The sequence below is a fragment of the Podarcis bocagei genome, assembly GCF_964188305.1.
Source record: "Podarcis bocagei genome assembly, chromosome: 18".
NCBI lineage: Eukaryota > Metazoa > Chordata > Lepidosauria > Squamata > Lacertidae > Podarcis > Podarcis bocagei.
In genome coordinates, this window is record NC_138144.1 from 10,278,077 (window position 1) to 10,302,247 (window position 24,171).

The window sequence follows — 24,171 nt, forward strand, 5'->3', positions numbered from 1 at the left end:
GCACCCATCTGCCTCGCTTTGCAGATTTGGGGCATCTGTCAACCAGGGTGAAGGAGTTGGAATGGCCGAGTCCAGGAACTGCCGTCCTAATGTCCCACAAGAGGGGTGAGGAGCCCCCAGTCTCCTCATTTGGCCTGCGAGGCCATTTCAGCCAAGCCCACCTCCCTGTAAGGATGTCAGAAAGAATCCACTTCCATTCCGACCCAGCGTTGCCACTGTTGGCTCTGCTGCAGTTCAGTTTCTGCCCGGTACTAACAGACCCTCCAAGTGTCCCTATTTTCCAGGGACAGACCCAGATTTACAGAAGCCATTCCAGTTTCTGATTTGATCCCGGAATATCCCGCTTTTCCTTAGGACGTCCCTATTTTCATTGCAGAAATGTTGGAGGGTATTAGTTATGAGACCTCCCAAGCCAAGGAGATAAGTAAATAGGCAACCGCTAGAAGACATCTGAAGGACGTTTTTTTCATGCTCAATGTTTTATTATGTTTTTATATATGTTGGAAGCTACTCAAAGTTTGCTTTGCTTTCAGAACCGCTTACGGTTCTTGTTAATTGCTACCTGTAACTAATGGAGCCAATTGGGTTGGACTAAATGACTCTTAAGGGATGCGGGTGGCACTGTGGGTTAAACCACCGAGCCTAGGCCTTGCCGATCAGAAGGTCGGTGGTTTGAATCCCCGCGACGGGGTGAGCTCTTGTTGCAGCACATCAAAGTGCAAGTAGATAAATAGGTACCACTCTGGTGAGAAGGTAAACGGCATTTCCATGCGCTGCTCTGGTTCACCAGAAGCGGTTTAGTCATGCTGGCCACATGACCCAGAAGCGGTACGCCGGCTCCCTCGGCCTGTAAACCATTAGGTCCAGTCGCAGACGACTCTGGGGTTGCTGTGCTCATCTTGCTTTATTGGCTGAGGGAGCCAGTGTACAGCTTCTGGATCATGTGGCCAGCATGACTAAGCCACTTCTGGCGAACCAGAGCAGCGCACGGAAACACCGTTTATCTTCCTGCCGGAGTGGTGCCTATTTATCTACTTGCACTTTGACGTGCTTTCAAACTGCTAGGTTGGCAGGAGCAGGGACTGAGCAACGGGAGCTCACCCTGTTGCGGGGATTCGAACCGCCAACCTTCTAATCAGCAAGCCCAAGAGGCTCAGTGGTTTAGACCACAGTGCCACTTGCCCATAAAAAGACACACATTTGTGCAAATATCAGACAAAATCTCAGGGGACGCTGCTTTGCATAGGGAAGCTGAGATTGATCGAATGAGAAACAGAAAATGGACGCATTTGCCAGGCCCCTTAGAGAAAAACTAGGTGCCCCTTAGTAGGAACAGAACTGATCCTGACAACTTCCATGCCATTTCCCTCCAGGCTGAGAGAGAAAAAGGAGACGGGCTCTTACGCTCTGTCCCTCGTCTACGGAAAGACCATTTATCACTACCGGATTGGACAGGACAAAGCAGGAAAATATTCGGTGGATGACGGAACCAAGTTTGATACGCTGTGGCAGGTGGGTTGTGTGAGTGTGTGGGGCTGGAGACCCTCCTCCTTCTGGGATTGCCTGCATTGCAATGAAAAGAAGAGAATCATCAAACTGAAGAGTTGGGAGGGACCCTGAGGGTCATCTAGCCCAACCCCCTGCAATAGTTTTTTGGTTTTTTTAAGGCAAGATGGCACTGCCACACAAGAAGGTGTCAGCAAACAAGGGCAAACCACAAGGTTTCCAGGGGCACAACCTTTGTTGGGGGATGGGATGGGTGGACACCTAAAGGGAGGGGGAGCCCCCAAAGCAGACCCATTTGGACTGAGTACTTCGATAAAACTTTATTCGCATTAGCCAATGGCCATAGCAACAGTAAAACATTACAGTATACGCAGGAAAGGAAATTTGATATAAGAGCACAATTTAAAGTCCTGAGTCAGCTGTCAGTTAGTGGCCCTTATTCTGATGGCGCCTGCTAGCAACCTTTCCTGTTATCTGCTCGTTTTGATCTGATAGAAGAAAGGTCATTGTGGCAGTGGTTGAGCGCCCTGGGATGGTTAGTACGAGTGGGGTGAGGATCTCGTTCCCCAGGTCTTTGTAGGGAGTACAGGTCAGGAGGACGTGTGCCGCTGTTTCGGTGCTACCATCTCCACAGGTGCAAAAACGTTTCTCAGGTGGGATCTTTTGGAATCGACCCCCAAGTACCGCAGATGGCAAAACATCCAGTCTTGCAAGTGTAGAAGCACATCTGTATTTTGGGATAATAAGTTTGGGCAGATATGGGGCCAGAGAATCAAAATGGAGAGGTGGAAAATGAACGTACCAAGGGCAGAATTTCCTTATAGTGGCCAAGTTGTTCTGATGCTCAATATCTTTTAGACGTTGACGAATTAGACTGTTTGCTTTAGTGGGGCCTATAGTGAGTAGGTGTTGTGGGGATAAGCCACAAGAGTGAAGTTTTTGATAGACGGTTTTAAGCCAGGCATTTGGACTGAGTGTGTGTGGCAGCTATCAAGGGAGACAAACAGAAAACCAGATGGGCAGCGGAACCCAATGGAGTGTCATGGAAGTGGACCATTAATTGCAGCTTCCACTCATCAGCATGACTAATAGCCATGTAGAGACTTGGGGAAAAACAGCAATAAGATTCAATAGAGCCAGTGGAAGTTTTCTTGACGGCTCTGCGGATTGGAGGGGATTTAGAAGCACGTCAGTGACATGCAAGGGGTAACAGCCAAGTATCAATCACCATGCGGCCCTCAAGAGGACTGTGTGCGGACCTTGGAAACCTCCCCAGGACACACCCCTCCCCGGCTTTGCTTTGCCACTTCTGTCTAATATTATATTTTATTGAAATAATTTCGATTGTATATAAATAAAGTGATACAGAGGGGGGGAAGTGAGGGGTGTGTATATTCCTAGCTAGGAGTGAATGGAGGACAGTGGGGTGTTGTGTGTTAATTTCCTAAAGTTATATTCTGCTCGGTTGTGCAAATAAAACCTCAAAGCAGTCTGAGCGTGGGTAGAAATTATCCTGCTATACTCAGATATAGCCTGTGGCTCCGCCCACTTTCCCTGGCTCCACCCACTGCTGGCAGGCGGCTCCTAAGAGGCTGCCAAGAAAGGAATGTGGCCCTTGCATTCATGAAATCTGCTGTCATTGTGGAGGAACCCTTCCCCTGGACTATCCCTAGCTGGGCTTATGATTTCGCCTCCCGTATTTTGTCTTGCAATCTTCAAGGAGATCTTGGGATTCGAGCAAAAGAAGAATGTGGAATAGGCAAAGCTGAGCCTTTAAAAATAATAATAATAATAATAATAATAATAATCTCTTTCTGTTTCTGGGCTTCTAATGCCCTTCTCCTCCCTTCCCAACTGCAGCTCGTGGAATATCTCAAACTGAAACCGGATGGCCTGATCTATTATTTGAGGGAAAGCACACCGAATCCCGAGATGCCAACAGGTGAGAGCCCAATATTTGCCACCTGGAAAATATTGGAACTACTTTCAGGTGCAATTCAAGAGTTGTTGGTTTTTGTTTTTGTTTTAACGTTTAGTGGACTTTGTTAAATAGGGACTAGTTTCTTTAAAAAAAAACATATGTGAATTTTTCATTTTTATTTATTTATTTTTCAAGTTTTGATTTTATTGGGTAAATTCGAAAAGTGACGTATCATAGAATTTACATTGAATACTGAAAAGACCAGAGGTCACAAAAAACAAAACAAAAGCAGTAATAATTTTCCATTTTGATAAAATATCGATCGCCTTCTGTTCTATTATTCTACATTTGTATCTTTATACATGACTTCCCGTCTGCACCCAATGTACATACCTTTTTAGAACACCGATCATACTAAAATAAATTTAATATTTCAATAAAGTTCTTCATATACCTAAAGTCTTTTTTAAAAAACTAAACCTTACATGTTGGTTTATTCCCCACATTATATTATATTATTTACACAGAAATCATTCAAACGCTACCATAGTTGCCACACCATGATTGTAATTCTGTAAATATTTTTTAAACATGTCCCATTTTGGAGTAAAGCATTGATTGAAATTGCCTCTCTGTCTGTTCATCAATTATGCCATCTCAGCATATTCTAGGATTTTATTTAACCGCTCTGATTTAGATGGTACCTTATCCCCCTTCCAATTCATTGAAATCAGGGTCCTTGCGGCCGCAGTGGCATACGGAAACATTTCCTTTAGGCCTTTTGGTATTTCTTTGTCTAGAACGGCAAGAAGAAAGGCCTCCGGTTTCTTTGGAAAGGATACTTTCAAACTCCCCCCCCAATTCGTCATATATGATATTCCAGTATTCTTTAATTTTTTTACAGAGCCACCACATGCAGTTTGAATTTTTCAAATTTTACAAGCATCAATTAAGAAGCAAAGCAAAACAATACCCATAACCAATTCTTACTTGTAACCAGGGCCGTCTTAAGGATATCCGGTGCTGTGGTGCAAAGCTCCCCCTGGCACCCCCCTTTCCCAGAGTTGTTTCCCCCCTCCAATAATATATATTATTTTCAGTAAATGAACGTAGTAAAAAAGGGAAAAGATTAACAATAATAAAGACATACAAAAATAAAATAAAAGAAAAATAAAAGAAAAAGAAGAAAAAGTGCATACAACTTATTACCACTTAATTAATTAAAATTAAGTACCATCCATCTTCATAAACATAGTATATGACTTCCTCAAATCTCTTCCATCTGAATTTCTTAGTAATTATATGTAGCAGTTTCCAATATCAGTGTTTCAAAAGACCATATCACAGTCCTAATCATTTTGCATAACTTTCCTTATCGTACATTTTCTTATTTATAAATTTAATTCTATTTTTATCCTAGGCCTAATTGTTTCTTTCAAGTGATTGCATATATTTAATATTACAATATTTATTCAAGTAGTCTTTAAATTTCTTCCAGTCTTCTTGATCTTCCTCTACTTTCTGGTCGTGGATTCTCCCGATGAGATCAGCCAGCTCCATAAATTCCATCATCTTCAATCATCTTCATCTGGTTTCTCTTCAGATCATATAAATCTTTCGCCTTTTACTTTCCCAGAGTTTCCGAACTTTTTTTATTGCTGGAGGAGGCGGGCAGTGGCTGGAGGGCGGCTCCTCCGGTGGGGAAGAGGTGGAGGGTGGACGCAGCGCCTCCCGGCTCCGCTGGCCGCTTCGTGCCACGATGGCCACAGCAGGCAGCACACCGAGCAAGCAGGCCTGCGTCGAGCGAGCGAGGGCGTGTGCGCCGCTCCCGCAGAGCGCCGGCTCATTTTTTCCCCTTTTAGCTTTCTGGCACCCAGCAGAATTCGGCACCTGCAGGCTAAAGGGGAAAAAACCGAGCCGACGCTTTGCAGGAGCGGCGTACCCCGCCTCGCTCACTCAGCACACTCGTTCGGTGTTCCCCAGACTCTCGCCTGACGCCCTCCAGAACTTGGCGCCTGGTGCCCCGCGCCACTAGCCTCTATGGGTAAGACAGGCCTGCTTGTAACTAGCCTTTATTGGCGTAAGTTAAAACAGTAAAATCATACAAAGCCATCCAAATACATTGATAATCCAAACGTATACAATATATACCGTAAAAGCCTAGATAATTCAATTTTTTTACTAAATCCTTATTTCCAATTTTTTACTACAAGTTCTACTAATGAGTTTAGTTTTCCCCCAATAGTTTTTCCAATAGATACTCTCTCCATTCTTTATTAAAAGTTACTTCTCCCTGGTTTCTAATTCTTCCCGTATGTTTTGCCATTTCGGCATAGTCCATTAATTTTATCTGCCACTCTTCCTTGGTCGGACTGTATCTTCTTTCCACCTAGTTCCTTCCAAGCAAGGTTCATGAGGTCTGGAAACTTGGCTCTGTTTGTTTGTGCATGGGAGAGCTTGTCGTTTGCAGATGTCACCTAAGCAAACTCTTTCCTCCTGTTTCCAGAAACTGCGACACCTGCCCCACCGGCTCACCCGTCTGCATTCGTAAGTATCTCTTTCTTTGCTTCCTCTCAAATTGTCGCAGTCGGGTACTGCCTTTCAGGGTCGGTTTAAGGACCAGGGGACCCAGGTCCTGGGTGAGAGATCAGCCGTGGCTTCCATCAGCGGCCAGGGAAATCCCATTGAACCGATCTCTGCACGGAAGCGAATCCTGCACCTTCAAGGGGTGGAGTAGATGGCCCCAGGGTCAAACTCTGCAATTCTGTGATTCTATGTTTCCTTGCCAGGCTCAACGGAGACTCGTATCACAAAACTCCGATGGTTACACACCTGACCCCATTGGTGAGTAAAGGCAAGGGAATAAACCAGCACCCCAAGGCGAATTGTTGTGTTTTTATAGATAGATAGATAATTTATTACGGTCGGAGACCATCTTATAAAACACACTTAGGGGTACAATCCCAGAAGGAAAACAAACATTTAAAACAATGTACAAAAATAAATTTAAAATTTATAAATGTGATAAGCATATAGACACTTAAAACTTAAGATAAGCTACCATAGAGAGATGACCCAGAGTCACTCCTGGAACCGAGTTTGGGGATTTTCTTAACGAACTAGCTTGGGTCAGGGGATGGTCTGTGCCTACAGATCTGTACACAGAATCTGGTGACCATCCGGGAAGGGGAGGAAGGGAAGTCAACGTTCAATTTAATTTAACGCTTTGCTTTGTTTATGTGACTATGAAAATTATAAAATTCATTTTTTAAAAAATCTCTTGGGGATGGGCGCAGGCCGTGGGAAAAAGGGCCGGATCCTGCCCATGGACACGTCCTGCTACGAAAGCCCTTACAGCGACCCCGAGGAGCTGAAGGAGAAGAAGCTATTCTTGAAGAGGAACAACCTGATTGTTGAGGACATGGAGCTGGGAGCAGGCAATTTTGGCTCCGTCCGGAAAGGAGTTTACAAGATGAAGAAGTAAGTTTGCCTCATGGTGAGCGAGAGCAATGATCCGGCTACCTCAGCATTGCCTGCACTGACTGGCAGCAGCTCTCCAGAGAGTCAGGCAGGGATCGTCCCAACTGCACCGGGAGATGCTGGGGGTTGGTGTTATATGCAGAACTGGGGCTCAAAGTAAGATTCCAGTCCTCATGGGGCTAACAACCCCCCACCCCCATTTTAAAATGGATGCTGCCATATAATGGATTGAGGCTGAATCTCAACAAGAGATAAGTACTGTTTTTGGGGGTGTTGTAAACAAAATCTGCCCTTTCCCCCTTATGGGGTATCCAAGAGCCCATATAGAGTCCTTACATAGGTTCCCTATTGGTAGGAGAGAATATTGAGAAGCAAAGCAGCTCGTAAGCTTGATCTTTATTGATCTGTTGCAACAGGGTCCTCACTCACCCGAAGGAGAGGAGGAGGACCCCGAACCAAGGTGTGTCCACCCTTATATAGACATTTTATATTGCCCCCCCTGGAGTCCAATACCACCCCCAGAAACATCATACATACATCACAGAAGGGGTGTAACCTAAGACCACCCCTCAGATACATCATACCTACATCACAAAAAAGGCGGTCTAAAACAGAAATTTTAATATTGTTGTTCTCCTGTTTATCTCCTGTCTGGCAGGTTACTTGATTGGATTGCCTGGGGAGCCTTTTGTAGTGATAAATACTTAGTTCCTGAGCCAGGTCACAGGCTCACCCTATTCAAACACAGACATACCCTTAAGACAGGATTTGTGAAGGAAAAGACGATGGGGAGGCTTTTCCACTTTGACCTTGCAGAGAAAACATTTGCTCAGTTTAGGAATAAAATGGCTTCAGGTCGGTCTTCCTGTGCTGGTCTATGTACGTGCAGTTATGAACATTACCATATATCTAAGACCTCAAAATTCCTATCACAGGGGACAGGGGGCAGGCAGGTGTGGGGGACTCCCTGGTCATTGTGACCCTAAAGGACCAGGTGTGCAGCCTGGGGGTCATTTTGGACTCACAGCTGTCCATGGAGGTGCAGGTCAATTCTGCATCCAGGGCAGCTGTCTACCAGCTCCATCTGAGACCCTCCCTGCCTGCAGACTGTCTCACCAGAGTGGTTATCTCCCGCTTGGACTACTGCAATGCGCTCTACGTGGGGCTACCTTTGAAGGTGACCCAGAAACTACAACTAATCCAGAATGCGGCAGCTAGACTGGAGACTGGGAGCGGCTGCCGAGACCCATAACACCGGTCTTGAAAGACCTACTTTGGCTCCCAGTACATTTCCGAGCACAATTCAAAGTGTTGGTGCTGATCTTTGAAGCCCAAAACAGCCTCAGCCCAGTATACCTGAAGGAGCGCCTCCCCCCCCCCATCGTTCTGCCCAGACACAGAGGTCCAGCTCTGAGGGTCTTCTAGCGGTTCCCTCATTGTGAGAAGTGAGGTTACAGGAAACAAGGCAGAGGGCCTTCTTGGTGGTGGCATCCGCCCTGTGGAACACCCTCCCACCAGATGTCAAAGAGAACAACAACTACCAGACTTTTAGAAGACATCTGAAGGCAGCCCTGTTTAGGGAAGCTTTTAATGTTTGATGTATTACAGTATTTTAATATTTTGTTGGAAGCCGCCCAGAGTGGCTGGGGAAACCCAGCCAGATGGGCGGGGTATAAATAAATAAATAAATAAACAAACAAATAAATTATTATTATTATTATTATTATTATTATTATTATTATTATTATTATTCTAGTTTGGGTGGAATGCCTCTTTCAAATAGTCTTCCAAAGAGTCCTTTAAGAGCCCAGCCTCCTTTCCCTTCTTCTTCTGAAAGGCCAATGCCAACTGCCACCCATGGCCATAACCTCTGCTCCCCTCCTCCCTAGGAAGCACATCGACGTGGCCATCAAGATCCTGAAAAGCGGGAACGAGAAAGCCGAGAGGGACGACATGATGAAGGAAGCGCAGCTCATGCACCAGCTGGACAACCCTCACATCGTCCGCATGATCGGCGTCTGCGAGGCAGAGGCACTCATGCTGGTGATGGAGATGGCCTCCGGAGGGTCCCTCAACAGATTCCTCTCCTCTAAGAAGTGAGTCGATCCCGCTGCAGATTGGATCTGCAGGTCCCGGGCGGAACTGCAAATCCAGCTCTTTATTTCCAAGGTTTATGGACAACTCTTCTTCTCCAAAGAAGGTCAGAAAGCGGGTGGCAGATCGATGAAGCAATTCACCCGTTGATTAAAGGGGCTACAAATAGGCCTAATGCGACTTCCTTTAGAATTGTAGGTTTGGAAGGGACCCTGAGGGTCATCCAGTCCGACCCCCTTTCTGGAATAGAAATGTCTTTGTCAAGTTCAGCAAGGGAGGGGCCTGTCTCATCTCAGCTGGGAGGGAGTTTTACGATATTGGGATCACACTATAGAACGCTTGGCTCCTGAGAGATCTGAGCCACGGGATACCACTAACCATAGAAGCCTAGAATTGTAGGGCTGGGAGGGACACCTTCTGCAATGCAGAACTCACAGCTCAGGAATCCCTGACAGGTGGGGCCCCCAGCCCCTGTTCAGAAACCTCCAATGAAGGAGAGTTCACCACCTTCTGAATGTTAGAATTCCTGCTCCCTGGCTGCAGTCATGGGATTGGTGTCTATCACATGATGGTGTATGTTTTGATTCCAGAGTGGGAAGTGACGGAGACAGGATGTTTGATGCTAGAGAGAAGAGGGAGCCTTGTTGCAGTGCTCCGTGTGTGTTTATATGTAAATACACATAGATTAGCCAAATGCTACTGAGTTTTGTTGCGTGAACTGCGCAAACTCTGCGGATCCCTAAGTGTGCCAGTGTCCGTTGGCATCGGTCTCTGTGATGTTCGGGCAGAAGAAAGCTTTTTGAAGCTCCCTAACAATCGACCAGGAGGGAGAGAACATGCCAGTCGGGCATGTGTCTCTCCTAGGGTCCTACTCGAGAGTAGGACGAGCTCCTGACACTGAGGTCATAGAATTGTCGAGCTGGAAGGGACCCTGAGGGGTTGGACTAGATGACCCTCAGGGTCCCTCCCAATTCTGATTCTACCAAACAAAATGCAAGTAAGACCTCCTTGGAAGTCCTCAGGCTAAGAAACTTTCTCCATTTTGGACTTTTTGAGTGACAAAAGAGGAAGGCTGGGCCTGGGACGGAAATGTAACAAAATGCCATTTAGCAGAATAGTATGAAAACTGTAATTTTAATTCCAGCCAGAAATTTTCTTTTTTTCCCTTCTTCACAGTTTTCATTTTGTATTGTGCTTTAAATGGTTGTGATCCACTTTGAGAACACGTATGAGGGGCAAGATATAAATAAATTAAAAATCCAAATATACAGTACACATTTATCTGTAAGATGTACATGGAACAACATTCTCTCCCCCCCCCAACACCTTCTGAATGGTATTCCAGAAGCCAGATTTGTGTCTCATTTTACACAGATCAAAAACATAAAGATGCTTAACATCTATGAATATTTTTCCATGAATTTAAACTGTTACTCTAAACAGGATTTAGCCAGAAATTTTCATGGAGTGTTTATATTAAATAATATAATAATGGTAGTACTAACAATTGACAGAGAGGGTTGTGGAGGTAAGTTTATTCTATCTCTATCTCCCCCCCCCCCGTCTTGCTTTTTCTCTTTTCTTATTCTCTTGATATGTTGATTTTTATCATTCTTTCATACATGAGTTTGGATTTTATTGTTTAATATCTTAAACACACACACACACACACAAGTTTCCTCTTCCCTGTTCTAAAGCAATTGTGTTCTCCAGCTCAGCAACCCTCATTAAGTCAACGCCTTAACCGTGGAAGAACTTTCTCCCCCCCCCCCCCAGGGATGAAGTCCCCGTGAATAATGTGGTCGAGTTGATGCACCAGGTGGCCATTGGCATGAAATATTTGGAAGAGAAGAACTTTGTCCACCGAGACCTGGCTGCCCGGAATGTTCTGCTGGTCAACCAACACTACGCCAAGATCAGTGATTTTGGGCTGTCCAAAGCTCTGGCCGCTGATGACAGTTACTATCTGGTGAGAAATGAAAAACGGGTTAGGGATCCATTGAAGGTCAGAGAGTGATCTGCTGGGATGCAAGAATGGTTTAGATTAGGGCTGGGCGATATCTGGTTTTCAACACTGTGATATATCACCAGCTAAACATTGTCATACACGGATATATCACGATGTCTGAAATAAGGAAGGAGCTGGTTTTCAAATTTGTGATATATCATGAGCTAAATACCAAGATATACTGATATATCTCAATGTCTGAAATAAGGATGGAGCTATGTAGAGGCATTGGCTGGCTTCACTGTTTCCCCCACATTGTGATTTTTGCAGAACACACACACACACACACACACACACACACACACCATGATTTGCAATATATCACCAGGTCAAGAATTATGGAACCAATATCATGATATGGACCTGAAACTGGCTTTGGATGATATATATAACACACATCATGATTCGAGATATATTTATTGCCGGGTCAAAAACTATGAAATCAATATCACAATATGGACTTCAAACTAGTTTTGGACGATATATTGATATATCGTCCAGCCCTAGAGATATCTAAGGGAGGGGGACAGAGACTGCTCAACTAGATCCTGAGAAAACAAGAAGGCATTTGACTATATTGAGGTGACTCCATCTACAGCATGGTTAAAGTGTAAGCAATAAGTTGTTGTTGGTGGTGATGGTGGTGATGATGGTGTTATGAACTAGGACCTGAGCGAACAGGGTTCAAGCCCTCAGTCAGGCTCACCTGGCGACTTTGGGGTGAGCCACAGTCTCTTAATTTTCCTCAGAATAATAAAAATGGGCCAAAGGAGAGTCATGCATGCCATCTTGAGTTCCCGGGAAGAAATCTGGGATAGAAATGGAATAAAAAACAGGTCTTGCCCATTGAAATGAATTTCTAATGACTTACTTCTGGATCTGAGCTGTTGGGAATCACAGCTGGGGAGAGTTGCTGCCGTTGCATTCAGAGGTCAGGGCATATTGTCAGACGCCATGAAGATAGGAGGGTGGAGTGGATCCAGCAGCCAGGTTCCTCTGAGTTTCTTACGACTGCTAAATAGAGCTTCCATGGGCAGAGGCAGTCTACCTTAGAATGACGGTTAACAAAGGAGGGAGGAAGCCTTCGGTTGGCCCCTGTGAGGAGAGCATGCTGGGCTAAGGTGGGGCCTGCTTGGGGAGAGCGAGTCGTCCACCCAAGTCTTCTCCTTCTGCATCACGCACATTACTTGGTGATTCTTCACTGCCCCTCTTCTGTGCCTTCCAATGCAGGCCAAGACAACAGGGAAGTGGCCATTGAAGTGGTACGCCCCAGAGTGCATCCTCTTCCGAAAGTTCTCCAGCAAGAGTGACGTCTGGAGTTACGGCGTCACAATGTGGGAGGCGTTTAGCTACGGACAGAAACCCTACAAGGTGAACACCCCTAGGCTGAGTATCTCGGGAGCCCCACACCCTGCAACATTCCACCAGGCTCACCTTATATAAAAACTGCTAGCACATTTGCAAATGAAGCAGAGTCTGCTTTGGTTTCTAATTGGACGGGGGACTGCATTCTTCTGCACCACAGGGGGTTGGACTAGATGACCCTCGGGGGTCCCTTCCAACTCTACAGCTCTATGATTCCACAAGAATCCATCTATCTGTCCATAAGAATCTATCTAAAGTAAAGGTAAAGGGACCCCTGACCGTTAGGTCCAGTCGCTGAAGACTCTGGGGTTGCGGTGCTCATCTCGCTTTACTGGCCAAGGGAGCTGGCGTACAGCTTCCTGGTCATCTGGCGAACCAGAGCAGCGCACGGAAACACCATTTACCTTCCCGCCGGAGTGGTACCTATTTATCTACTTGCACTTTGATGTGCTTTCGAACTGCTAGGTTGGCAGGAGCAGGGACCGAGCAACGGGAGCTCACTCGAATCATTGCAGGGATTCGAACCGCCGACCTTCTGATCGGCAAGCCCTACCTAGGCTCTGTGGTTTAACCCACAGCGCCACCTGCGTCCCAAGAATCTATCTACCTATATGTTTATTCTTATTTAATTTTATATATATATATATATATATATATGCTTTCGTAGATTTTCACGGGTACAGGAATGCAGGTTTTGGTGTCTTCGGGTGTCTTCCCGTGTAAGAGTTGGGGTGTCTAGGCGACGTTTCGACGAGGTCTCACTCGTCATCTTCAGGCTGGTGCTTTCGGCTTCTTGTTACTGGAACAGAGCAGGATCTCAGTGTATGAGTTCCTATAAATACTGTTGAGGGGGTGTGGTGTATATCCTCCAACGTTCTGGGCAGAGAGGAAGTTCCCAGGTTAGTGTGCCTTTTCTTCTTTTGTTCATTAATTACTTGAGGGATATCTTGAGTGATTTCTTGAGTGATATTCTGAGTACCACTTAGGAGGGTCATTAGGTGTGGATTAGTTGCTAAAGCTTTCGTGTCTTGACCTCTTGAGCTTGTGAAGAGTTTTTCTGAGAAGATGGCTGTACTGCATTTAGTTGTGCTCTGGCTTGGCTTCGTGTATAGGGGTGAGCTGTGGTTTTGTGCCCTGTGCCAGCCAGATCTGTGTAGGGATTGCAGGGGGGTGCAGCATCCGGAGGTGCCACTATGGTTTGGCTACTGGATGGTGTCTGTAATTTATCTGTGGAGAGGGTCTGGGTTTGGGTCTGGTGTGGTTGATTGGAGATGGCGTTCTGTGTGCCTCTGGTTCTGGTGTCGGTTTTTGTGGGGAGGGCTATTTTCCAGATGTCTGGCAGGCGGGACGTATCGTCACGCTTGTTCATGTTGTGAGGGTGTTTCTCTATTTCGATGGCTTCCATGATTATTCTCTTGTGGTGATGTTCCATGTTAAAGAGCAATTTGGAATCTGCAAAATTAATTTCGTGTCCTGTTTCTTTCATGTGTTGGTAAAGAGAGGAAGTTTTTTCTTCTTTTTTGACGGCATTCTTGTGTTCTGCGATACGTGCATTTATTCGTCTGTTTGTTTGTCCAATGTACGTGGCTGGGCAGACTTTGCAGGGTATTTCATAGACCCCTTGGTTTTCTAACTGGATTTTATCTTTGGGGTTTCTGAGGATATTGGCTATTTTTTGGTTGGTGCAAAAGGCTGTTTTGATATTGTGTTTATGGAGGATTTTGCTAATTTTATCTGTAGTGCCCTTGATATAAGGAAGGAGGGCCATGCCATTGTTTTCTTCTGTGTCTTGGTTTTTGGGGGGTGTTTCTTTTTGGATTAGCTTCGTAACCCTGTTTTGCTGGTATCCGTTGGCGATTAACACATTTGAGAGATTCTGTAACTCAGTTGTCAAGTGGTCTTTGTCAGCCAGGCGTTTGGTTCTGGAGATGAGAGTCTTGGCTACGGAGTTTATTTGTGCAGGGTGGTGGTGTGATTGTGCATGTAAGTAGCGGTTGGTGTGTGTTTTTTTCCGGTAGATAGTGTGTCCTAGGGAGCCATCAGGTTTTTTGTAGATTAGGACGTCAAGGAAGGGAAGTTGGTTGTTGGCTTCTATTTCCATAGTGAATTGTATTTTGGGGTGTAGGCTGTTGAGATGTGTGAGGAAGCTATCTAGTTTTTCCTTCCCGTGTGGCCAAATTACAAAGGTGTCGTCAACATATCTGAGCCAAAGTTTGGGTTTGTGTTCTGACTTGTCTAAAGCATTGGTTTCAAAGTGTTCCATGTACAGATTTGCGATGACCGGTGAGAGGGGTGATCCCATAGGTGCTCCTTCAATCTGTTTGTATCTTTGTCCATTGTGGATGAAGTACGTGTTGGTTAGGCAGTGGTTGGTCAGGTCCAAGATGTATTCGGGGGGATTGTATTTGTTTTGAATGGCTGTCAAGGCTTCATTAATGGGCACTTGTGTGAAGAGAGATACAACATCGAAGCTCACAAGTAGGTCATCGGGATGTAGGTTTTGCTTCTTTATTGTTTCTATGAACTGGAAGGAGTTTGTAACGTGTGAAGCGATAGATTCTGCATAGGGCTGAAGTTGCTTAGCGAGAAATTTAGCGAGATTTTGTAGAGGTGAGCCTATGGAGCTGACTATTGGTCTGAGTGGTGTTCCTTCTTTGTGTATCTTGGGGAGACCGTAGAGTTTGGGGCATCTGGATGATTTTTCTCTGGGGATGATTCTTAGCTGAATTTCTTCACTGATAGGAGAGGCTTTTATTTTGGATTTGGTGGTTTTTTCCAGATAGGTGGTGGGATCTGTTTTTATAGGTTGGTAGGTAGGGTCTTGGAGTAGATTTGATAGTTTTGCTTGGTAGTCCGATGTGTTCATGACAACCGTGGCATTACCTTTGTCTGCTGGGAGAATGATTATGTTGTTGTCTTTCCTCAGGTTGGTGAGTGCTTTCTGTTCTTCTTTGTGTAAATTGCTTCTGGGTGGTTTGCTGGAGCAGAGGATGTTGGTGACTTCAAGTCTGATTTTATTGGCTTCATCTGGGTTGATTTTGGTTAGGCTAGCTTCGACTCCGCATATGATGTTTTCCGTGGGGATGCGTCTCGGGGCGACTGCAAAGTTGAAACCTTTGGAGAGTACCTCCTAAGTGGTACTCAGAATATCACTCAAGAAATCACTCAAGATATCCCTCAAGTAATTAATGAACAAAAGAAGAAAAGGCACACTAACCTGGGAACTTCCTCTCTGCCCAGAACGTTGGAGGATATACACCACACCCCCTCAACAGTATTTATAGGAACTCAAACACTGAGATCCTGCTCTGTTCCAGTAACAAGAAGCCGAAAGCACCAGCCTGAAGATGACGAGTGAGACCTCGTCGAAACGTCGCCTAGACACCCCAACTCTTACACGGGAAGACACCCGAAGACACCAAAACCTGCATATATATATATATATATATATATATATATATATATATATATATATTATTATATTTATTATTTACCATGCAGTTGTTGTTGTTGTTGTTGTTGTTGTTGTTGTTGTTGTTGTTGTTGTTGTTGTTGTTGTTGTTGTTGTTAGAGCACGAGACTCTTAATCATATGCATTGCAGGGGGTTGGACTAGATGTATAGCTGTCAACGTTTCCCCTTTTTTAAGGGAAATTCCCTTATTCCGAATGGGATTCCTTGCAAGAAAAGGGGAAAGTTGACAGCTATGACTAGGTGACCCAGCTCTATGATTCTATTATTCTCTGCTCTTAAGACAAACCAGTCAACCAGTTTCTCTGCCACCATTCCACTAGAAAATGAAAGGACCGGAGGTGATAACGTTCCTCGAGGAAGGGAAGAGGATGGATTGCCCCCCCAAATGCCCCCCGGAGATGTACAAGCTGATGCAGCAGTGCTGGACTTTCAAGTAAGACTCTTCTGCAGTGCTCTAAATTAGCCGAGCCCTCTCAAAAACCATGCAGGGAGGGCAGGCCAATATCTGGGATTCTTTTAGTTAAAAAGACATTTATTCAAAAGTTACAGTACAACTTTCCCCTTGCCATAACATCACTCTGTTAGCCAGGTGTTATGTACTGAGTTGAATAGGATCCAAACTGCAGCAGTCTGATTGGTCCTAGAACAATAGGATTCAGAATGCAGCAGTCTGATTGGTCCTAGAACAATGCAGCAGTATGATTGGTTGGCAGGAACCACCCAATCCTGCTCCAGATAGAAGCGAATCCACAACCTGATTGGCTTACAGTAGAATTCCGGAATTAGCCAATCATGTGCAGCCCATTGTGTAAATAATGTATATAAAGCAGATACTTTGAGGGGACATTCATTCATTCCTCCTCACCACTATGAGCTGAATAAAGAGCATGAAATCACTTTGCGACTCTGAGTATATTTCACCAAGAAATACTCACACCTGATATCTGAGACAGGGAATGCTTCTTCGTGCAGAACAAAGTTAAGTTGCGGAACTCCCTGCTGCAGGGTTGGGATAGGCCAGTGCAAGTATGAGCCTCCAGGACGCCGGCCCCTTTTGCAACCTTCAAATCTCGTTGACAAATATGCAGATTCCCCCGCTTAATTTTCTCCCTTCCGTTTCCCTCCCTTCCCAGGTGGGAAGACCGGCCGGACTTTTCCACGGTGGAGACACTCATCCGCACCTATTACTACAGCATCGCTGCCCGGACAGAGGAAAGGCAAGAGGAAAAAGTGAAAACTACGTCTGATTGAGCTCCGGACACCCACCCAAATCCCTCTGCAGCCAAGACATCTTTCCGCCTTTGGGAAGGGATGGCTTGCAGGCTGCGCTGTTTCTCTGCGGCTGCAAATCCAGAGTTGGTGGCGACAAAGCTCAGTCTGCTCTCGCCCAGGCCCACAACTGCCTGCCTTCTTGTGTGAAACCAGCCCTCCTGCCTGTCAGCTCCCTCCCTCATCCTTGGTCTTGAACAGCTTCTCTGCCTCTCGTTGACTCTGGTGCCCCCTGCTGACGGTCCTCCTCTTGTACACTGCACACTGTTGATCCAAATTCAGTGGCAGCTCCAGGTATCCCTGTCCCTTCCCCCTCCCTCAGCGAATATGAACATGAGAGCCTGCAGGATCAAGCCAATGGCCCATTCAGTCCAGCATCCTATTTTCACAGTGGCCACCATGCAAGCAGGATCCGTGCGCAAGAGTTTCCGGCAACTGTTGTTCAGAAGCATAGCTGATTGTGGCGGCAGAGCCTAGAGATTGTGGCTAGTAGCCTTCATAGAATATAATTCATTGGAAGGGACCCCCAAAGGCCATCAAGTTCAAGAGTTATCTGTTTTGTTATACATAATGTACTTTTTATTGACTTTCCTAATTTTTCCAAATGGACTTCAATTTAAATAGTTGCATTGTTTCATGTATTGACTCCCCACTTCCAAATTGTTTCTGTTTATACCCTTTTCTACTGCATTATAAATCAAACTCAAATGTCTAATACAATTACTTTATCATTTTACTTTCGCTGCTCCGATCTTGAATCCTTCCTGCGATTTCTTTCTTTTTAAAAAATATACAGTGGACACTCAGGTTGCGAACGTGATCCACGCGGGAAGCACGTTCACAACTCGCAGCGTTTGCAAACCGCAGCACCATGTCTGCGCAAACGCAGGTTGTGATTCGGCGCTTATGCACATGTGCAAAGCGCGATTTAGCGCTTCTGCGCATGCGCAAGCGCCGAAACCTTGAACTAACCTGTTCCGGTACTTCCAGGTTCGGCGTGGTGCGCAACCCGAAAAAATGCAACCTGAAGCGGCTGTAACCTGAGATATGATTGTACTCCATTCTTCTATAAAACGTTCACCACTTTGACCTCTTAATATTCTTGCCATCTTTGCATAGCCACAGAATTGTAGGGTCGGAAGGGATCCCAAGGAACATTTAGTTCAACCCTCTGCAATGCAGGAATCTTTTTGCCCAGCATGGGACTCGAACCCCCAACTCTGAGAGCCTCAAACTCTACCGAATGAGCTATACCAGTCCATTGAGTAATCTCTTCACTTCGAAACCCTGCAAAGGAAAACCCTCTAAAGGAAATATAAAGGAGGATGAAAGCATTAGGATTATTTGTGTGCATAGTTATGGATCTCTCTCACCTCTTGGATATTTAATTTTTCATTTGTATCTTCAAAGATGTTTAATCAAGGAGTTTTTTTTAGGGGCTGAGGTCACTCGGCCCTTTTTTTCTCCCTGCGGGGTCTGTGAAGGCCGGCCAGCCCTCACCTCTGATCAAAGTAAGAGGCAAGCACAACACTTCTGAAAGGACAGGCAGCCGTCCTCTGCTAAAAGGTGACCAGCCCTGGAGGGATAGAGATCTGATGTATTATTAGTTACAGGTGAATGCTTTAGGTTCTGACTGTAAAGTTATGTTCTTGTTTGTTTAATTCGGGGGTGGGGTGGCGATTGTGGCAATGCTCATTTATGGTTTTGTAAGAACGCTCGTGGAGACACGGGTGGCACTGTGGGTTAAACCACAAGAGCCTAGGACTTGCTGATCAGAAGGCTGGCAGTTCGAATCCCTGCGACGGGGTGAGCTCCCGTTGCTTGGTCCCTGCTCCTGCCAACCCAGCAGTTCGAAAACACGTCAAAGTGCAAGTAGATAAATAGGTACCGCTCCGGCGGGAAGGTAAACGGCGTTTATGTGCGCTGCTCTGGTTTTCCAGAAGTGGCTTAGTCCTGCTGGCCACGTGACCTGGAAGCTGTACGCCGGCTCCCTCAGCCAATGAAGCGAGATGAGCGTCGCAAATCCAGAGTCGGCCACGACTGGATCTGGTGTTTCCTGCTTGGCAGGGGGTTGGACTCGATGGCCCTTGTGGTCTCTTCCAACTCTATGATTCTATGATTTTAATGGTCAGGGGTCCCTTTACCTTTAAGCACGCTCGAACATTATAAATCATAGAATGTGCATATTCGGAAGGCACGCCAAGGGTCATCTAGTCCAACCCCCCTGCAAAGGAAGGACCACAGCCAAAAAGGTCTTTTAAAAAGGCAAATCTGAATAAGTTGCCAGTCTAGGGATGGGGGGGGGGGAGGAGATTGATTCAGTTCATATCCAAAGAGAAATCTGTCGAATTTGCAGTTTTGCAAGCAATCTGAGACCCAAAACACGCCGATCTTTCAAAATTCACAGGTATCTAAATTTTGCACCGTGGCTTGCTAACACACCACCATTGACAGAAATGGCATATTAGGGGAATATCCGCACAAAAATTAATACATTGTGGAAAATAACATCCGCAAATGCATTATAAAAGGCTCAGGACCGCAATAATCCAGAATGCTGCAACCAGACTGGTGACTGGGAGCGGCTGTTGGGGCCATATAACAATGGTCCTACATTGACTCTCAGTACATTTCCGAGCACAATTCAAAGTCGTAAACAGCCTCAGCCCTGTATACCTGAAGCAGCGACTCCGCCCCCATCACTCAGCCCAGACACTGAGGTCCAGCTCCGAGGGCCTTCTGGTGTTTCCCTCACTGCGAGAAGTGAGGTTACAGGGAACCAGACAGAGGGCCTTCTCGGTGGTGGTGCCTTCCCTGTGGAACATCCTCCCGTCAGATGTCAAGGAGATTAAAAAAAACCCTATAGAACTTTTAAAAGACACCTGAAGACAGCCCTGTATTTTTAATGTTTGACATTTTATTATTTTTTTATATTTTGCTGGAAGCCTGACAGATGGGCAGGGTATAAATAATAAAAATATTATTTACCATAGAACTGTAGAGTTGGAAGGGACTCCAGTGGTCATCTAGTCCAACCCCCTGCAATGCAGGAATCTCAGCTAAATCACCCATGACAGATGGCCATCTCAGGTTCTATTGTATTTTTAATATTTTGTTGGGAGCCGCCCAGAGTGGCTGCGGCAACCCAGTCAGATGGGTGGCACATAAATATAAATATAATAATAACAACAGCATTAATAATAACAATAGCCCAACGATCTCATCTAGGACTTGTCCACACTTCCAGATGTTGCATGGCTCCAAGCAGTTTTGCCCCTCTTTCGCCCTAGGAAACCAGAGAAAACCCAATGGACACTTGATCTGATTCGCCAGCAAACAGACAGTGGGGACTTCGATGTCCACCTTACGTCCTGTTTCTCTTTCTGCCATTTCAGAAGCCAGTGCAACTTTGTGGAATTTGTGCGTATTAAGTCCCCTCCCACCCCACTCCTTTTCCATTTCATTCTGAAACTACTCCTCTGTCTTCCCCAGAAATTACTTTTCCGTTCCGGAAAGCCCCCAGAAACTCCTGTGACGTAAAAGTTTTGAATTCAGCCATTGCTAAATAGGATGCCCATGAATGAATGAATGAATGGAATCTGCATACCCTTGTTATAGGAATTCTAAGGTTTTATATATAAAAAATAAAAGTTCATAAACGTACAAGGCAAACACATACATAAGCATATAAACCACGTGTCTGAAATAGTACAGGAGAACAATCCCGAAGCCATTTTGACTCTCCCAAATTGACCTCAAATATTTCTCTGCAAGGAGGAAGAAATTGGGAAAAGCTTTCCAATTGCCTTTGGCCTGTAGGGGCTTACACCTCCCTGCAAATACAGTCTGGCAAGTATCTGTTAAGCTGAGCAAATATGTGTAAGAGATTCAGGAAGTATTTACCACCTTCAAGGAATGGCCAGGCTACCCAGAAAAGGCAATTGATAAGGCATGATCAGGTATCCTGGCAGACAGGAGAGAAGCAACACACTCAGATTTCTGCTGGAGACCACCTCCTTCTGTGATGTATGTATGATGTTTTAGGGGGGTGGTCTTGGGCTCCAGGGTGGACAGTTTCAAAAGTCTATATAAGGGCTTGAGCACCATTGTTTGGGGTTCCTCCTCCCTCCTGCATGTGGGGTCTGAGGACCGTGTAGCAACAGATTAATAAAGATCAGACTTACTAGTTGCTTTGCTTCTCAATATTCTCTTGTTGGCCTCTGTTATTTTTCTCCTTCCGACAGAGAACTAAGGACTCTATACGGGCTCTTGGGTCCCCCATAAGGGAAAGGGGGCAGTTTTCCCCCCTTATAGCAACCTCCAATATTTCGCCAATGAAAATAGGGACGCCCTATTCCATGTGGTCCAGGAGCAAAGGTTGGGTTGGAAAGTTTGCAACCTGCGTGGCTGCCTCGCTCATCTGATCATTGGCACTCTCTCTTTTTCACACACAACTTCCCCGGTGACTCATTTCCCACCCTCTGATCTTAGAAATAAACCTGCTGCCCTGTGGATCAACCACTTTGACCCGGTCTGCCCCCCCTTTCCATCTGGGGAGTTGGGTTCAAAAGGGAAATGAGATCTTCACCTGCGCCCCTTTTTTACCACCTCCCTCCCTCCCTCCCTCCCTCTCTCTCCTTCACATAATTGTGAGATGCTCACCCGTTTTTCTTAGACTGGAGACAGACAGACAGAGTTGAGACCTTTAGACGTCCCCAACCCACTGGGGGTTCATCTTAGAAAGATTGCAGGAACCCTGTTCTCATCTTCCAAATGTTGGCAGGTAAGTTGGACTTCCTCCTCATAGGGATGAGCTAGAAATCAAATTCAGTTCGCCCTCAGCGGCGGACCTATCAACATTTTCCTATATAACTTTTAATTATTTCCCCCCCAAACATTTTTACCATAACCTTCAAATCAAATGCAATTTCATAATTGACTTCCTCCCCTCTACAATTACTCAAACCTTTTCTATTGCATTATATCTTTATCTCTTACAAAAGAAGTTTCTCTATTACAGTTATTTTTCTTCCGCTGCTTTCATCTCGAATCCTGCCCGCGATTTCATTTGACTGTAATGTTTTTTAAAAAAATAGTCCATGAGAGCCTTCCATTCTTCTATGAAAAGTTCATCATTTTGATCTCTTAATTTTGTGGTCAGCTGTGCCATTTCTGATAGTCCATTGCTTTCAAAAGCCGCTATATTATTATTATTATTATTATTATTATTATTATTATTATTATTATTTACCTTCTCTTCTTTCCATTCCTGTGCATATAATATTTTAGCTGCTGTTGTCACATACATAAATAATTTGGTCGTTTTCTTTACCTATTGACATTTTCCAATGAACGAACCGAAACTCGGCCATCTTCCAAAATTCACACGGCACAAATATCGAAAGATGGCATACGATTCACAGGATTGTACAGTTGGATAGGGACTCCCAAAGGTCATCTAGTCCAACCCCCCATTATATACATTGCTTTGGTTATGTACCTTCGTTTATATTAAATCTGCAAACAGAGAGATAGATGCCTCAAGTCACGGTTGAAATTAGTCCTGCTCAAGGTAGGCCTATCAAAATATTTTATTTTTTATGATAATTGCATGCCAAAAGGATGGTTCTTTCTCTCTTGTTCTATATATTCCTTTGGTTCTATACAGAAATGTTTATATTCAATCTGTAAATTAACGCAAATAACTCCCTTGCTAACAGCTACCTGCTTAGTTACCGCTCAAGGCTTCTATGTACTCTATTACAAATCGGTTTTTAAAAGCCATACTTAGAGCCGCATAAGAGTAATTGACCCACAGACTCCAGGTTCTCAGAGGGAAAGCGGATCTGTCGGACTTTGCAGCTGTCTGATGGGTTTGGGGCAGCCAGTTTAATGACCAATGCCATCCAAATACAATTTTGCCTTGTGCTGGTTTTTATTATATGAGTTATATATATATATATCTTTTTCCATATAGAAAGTTACATTTGCTATTCAACAGGTTTTTTTAATATAAATTTTTATTAGTTTTTTAACACACCATTTCCAACATACCTTTAAAATCTTATTCAATTTTTTTGACTTCCACCAGTCCTGTCTGAAAATTTTCCAATCTAATCTCTTAGTATGCATTTCTTATTTTCCCTATTAAATTTCAAACTCATAACCAATATCTCTATCTTTTTCTATGCTATTCAACAGTTCTGTTCCAATTCAACCAAACTAGTGACTTCCCGCTCACCCAACATCAATGCTTTTAACTCAAATTGCACACAATTGCATTTTAAGGTTCCAGTCCTCAATGTCTTATCTGATTTCATCCTCTCTAGCAGGTTTATTAATATGTTCTGCTGTTTTCTTGGTCTTCGAACCCTGCTGTGGTCTTTGTGTATGGGAAATAATGTTTCATATAGACTAGGAATGGGTCCCAGTCTACTTTAAAAGATTCTAAATCTGGGTTTAGTACTGTCAGTTTTGCCATCTCCAAGTATTTCAATTTTTTGAGATTTCACTATTATTCCCAGAAGGAAGGATTCTGGCCCCTTGGGAAAAATCACTTTAATTTTTTTCTTAATTTCATTATATAGCATATCCAATAAGTGTTTTTGATTCACTGTTTAGGTCTTTTATTGGAATAGTGTTGTATTGCTTACTTTCTACAAGTTTCTTCTTCTTCTACGCATTTTTCCATCTCCTTATCTTATACCTGGTCTTGCTCAACAGTTTCTTCTCATTCTTAATTTGTCAAATTATTGGAATACTTCAGACTTGCTTGTTATACATTTAAGAAAATAATAAGAATTTTAAAAAACAAACCAACCTGTAAATAAAGAGATAATTAGGTTGGGTCATAGCCAAGGGTAATTTTCCCCAGGTTAGACTGACAGAAATATGTTATTATTTTCATTTATGGAAGCAAACCAAGGACGGTTCTGTGCATATATGTCTATAAAAATCACACACACACACACTCCTTTGGTTCCATGCTGTACAAATATTTTTATATTAAATCTTTAAAGAAAGAGATAACTTGGTCAGGTTGTAGCCAAGTTTTG

General features: G+C 44.5%; 2 protein-coding genes across 2 annotated transcripts in view; one reads left to right on the forward strand and one right to left on the reverse strand.

Annotated features, from left to right (window-relative positions):
* Positions 1-35, reverse strand: part of CCER1 (coiled-coil glutamate rich protein 1) — a gene marked incomplete at both ends in the record, with an annotated part of 637 nt that extends 602 nt beyond the window's left edge. Inside the window, one exon of the mRNA XM_081177514.1 lies at positions 5-35. Within this exon, the coding sequence (XP_081033640.1) occupies positions 5-35 (31 nt within the window). The remainder of the gene's footprint in view (positions 1-4) is intronic.
* Positions 1-17,874, forward strand: part of ZAP70 (zeta chain of T cell receptor associated protein kinase 70) — a 31,081-nt gene extending 13,207 nt beyond the window's left edge. Inside the window, exons 4-13 of the mRNA XM_081177786.1 lie at positions 1,374-1,512; positions 3,367-3,448; positions 5,934-5,974; positions 6,217-6,271; positions 6,724-6,907; positions 8,797-9,003; positions 10,778-10,970; positions 12,240-12,380; positions 16,168-16,280; positions 16,981-17,874. Coding sequence (XP_081033912.1) covers positions 1,374-1,512; positions 3,367-3,448; positions 5,934-5,974; positions 6,217-6,271; positions 6,724-6,907; positions 8,797-9,003; positions 10,778-10,970; positions 12,240-12,380; positions 16,168-16,280; positions 16,981-17,098 — 1,273 coding nt within the window. The 3' untranslated portion in view covers positions 17,099-17,874. The remainder of the gene's footprint in view (positions 1-1,373; positions 1,513-3,366; positions 3,449-5,933; positions 5,975-6,216; positions 6,272-6,723; positions 6,908-8,796; positions 9,004-10,777; positions 10,971-12,239; positions 12,381-16,167; positions 16,281-16,980) is intronic.
* The last annotated feature ends 6,297 nt before the right edge of the window (positions 17,875-24,171 follow it).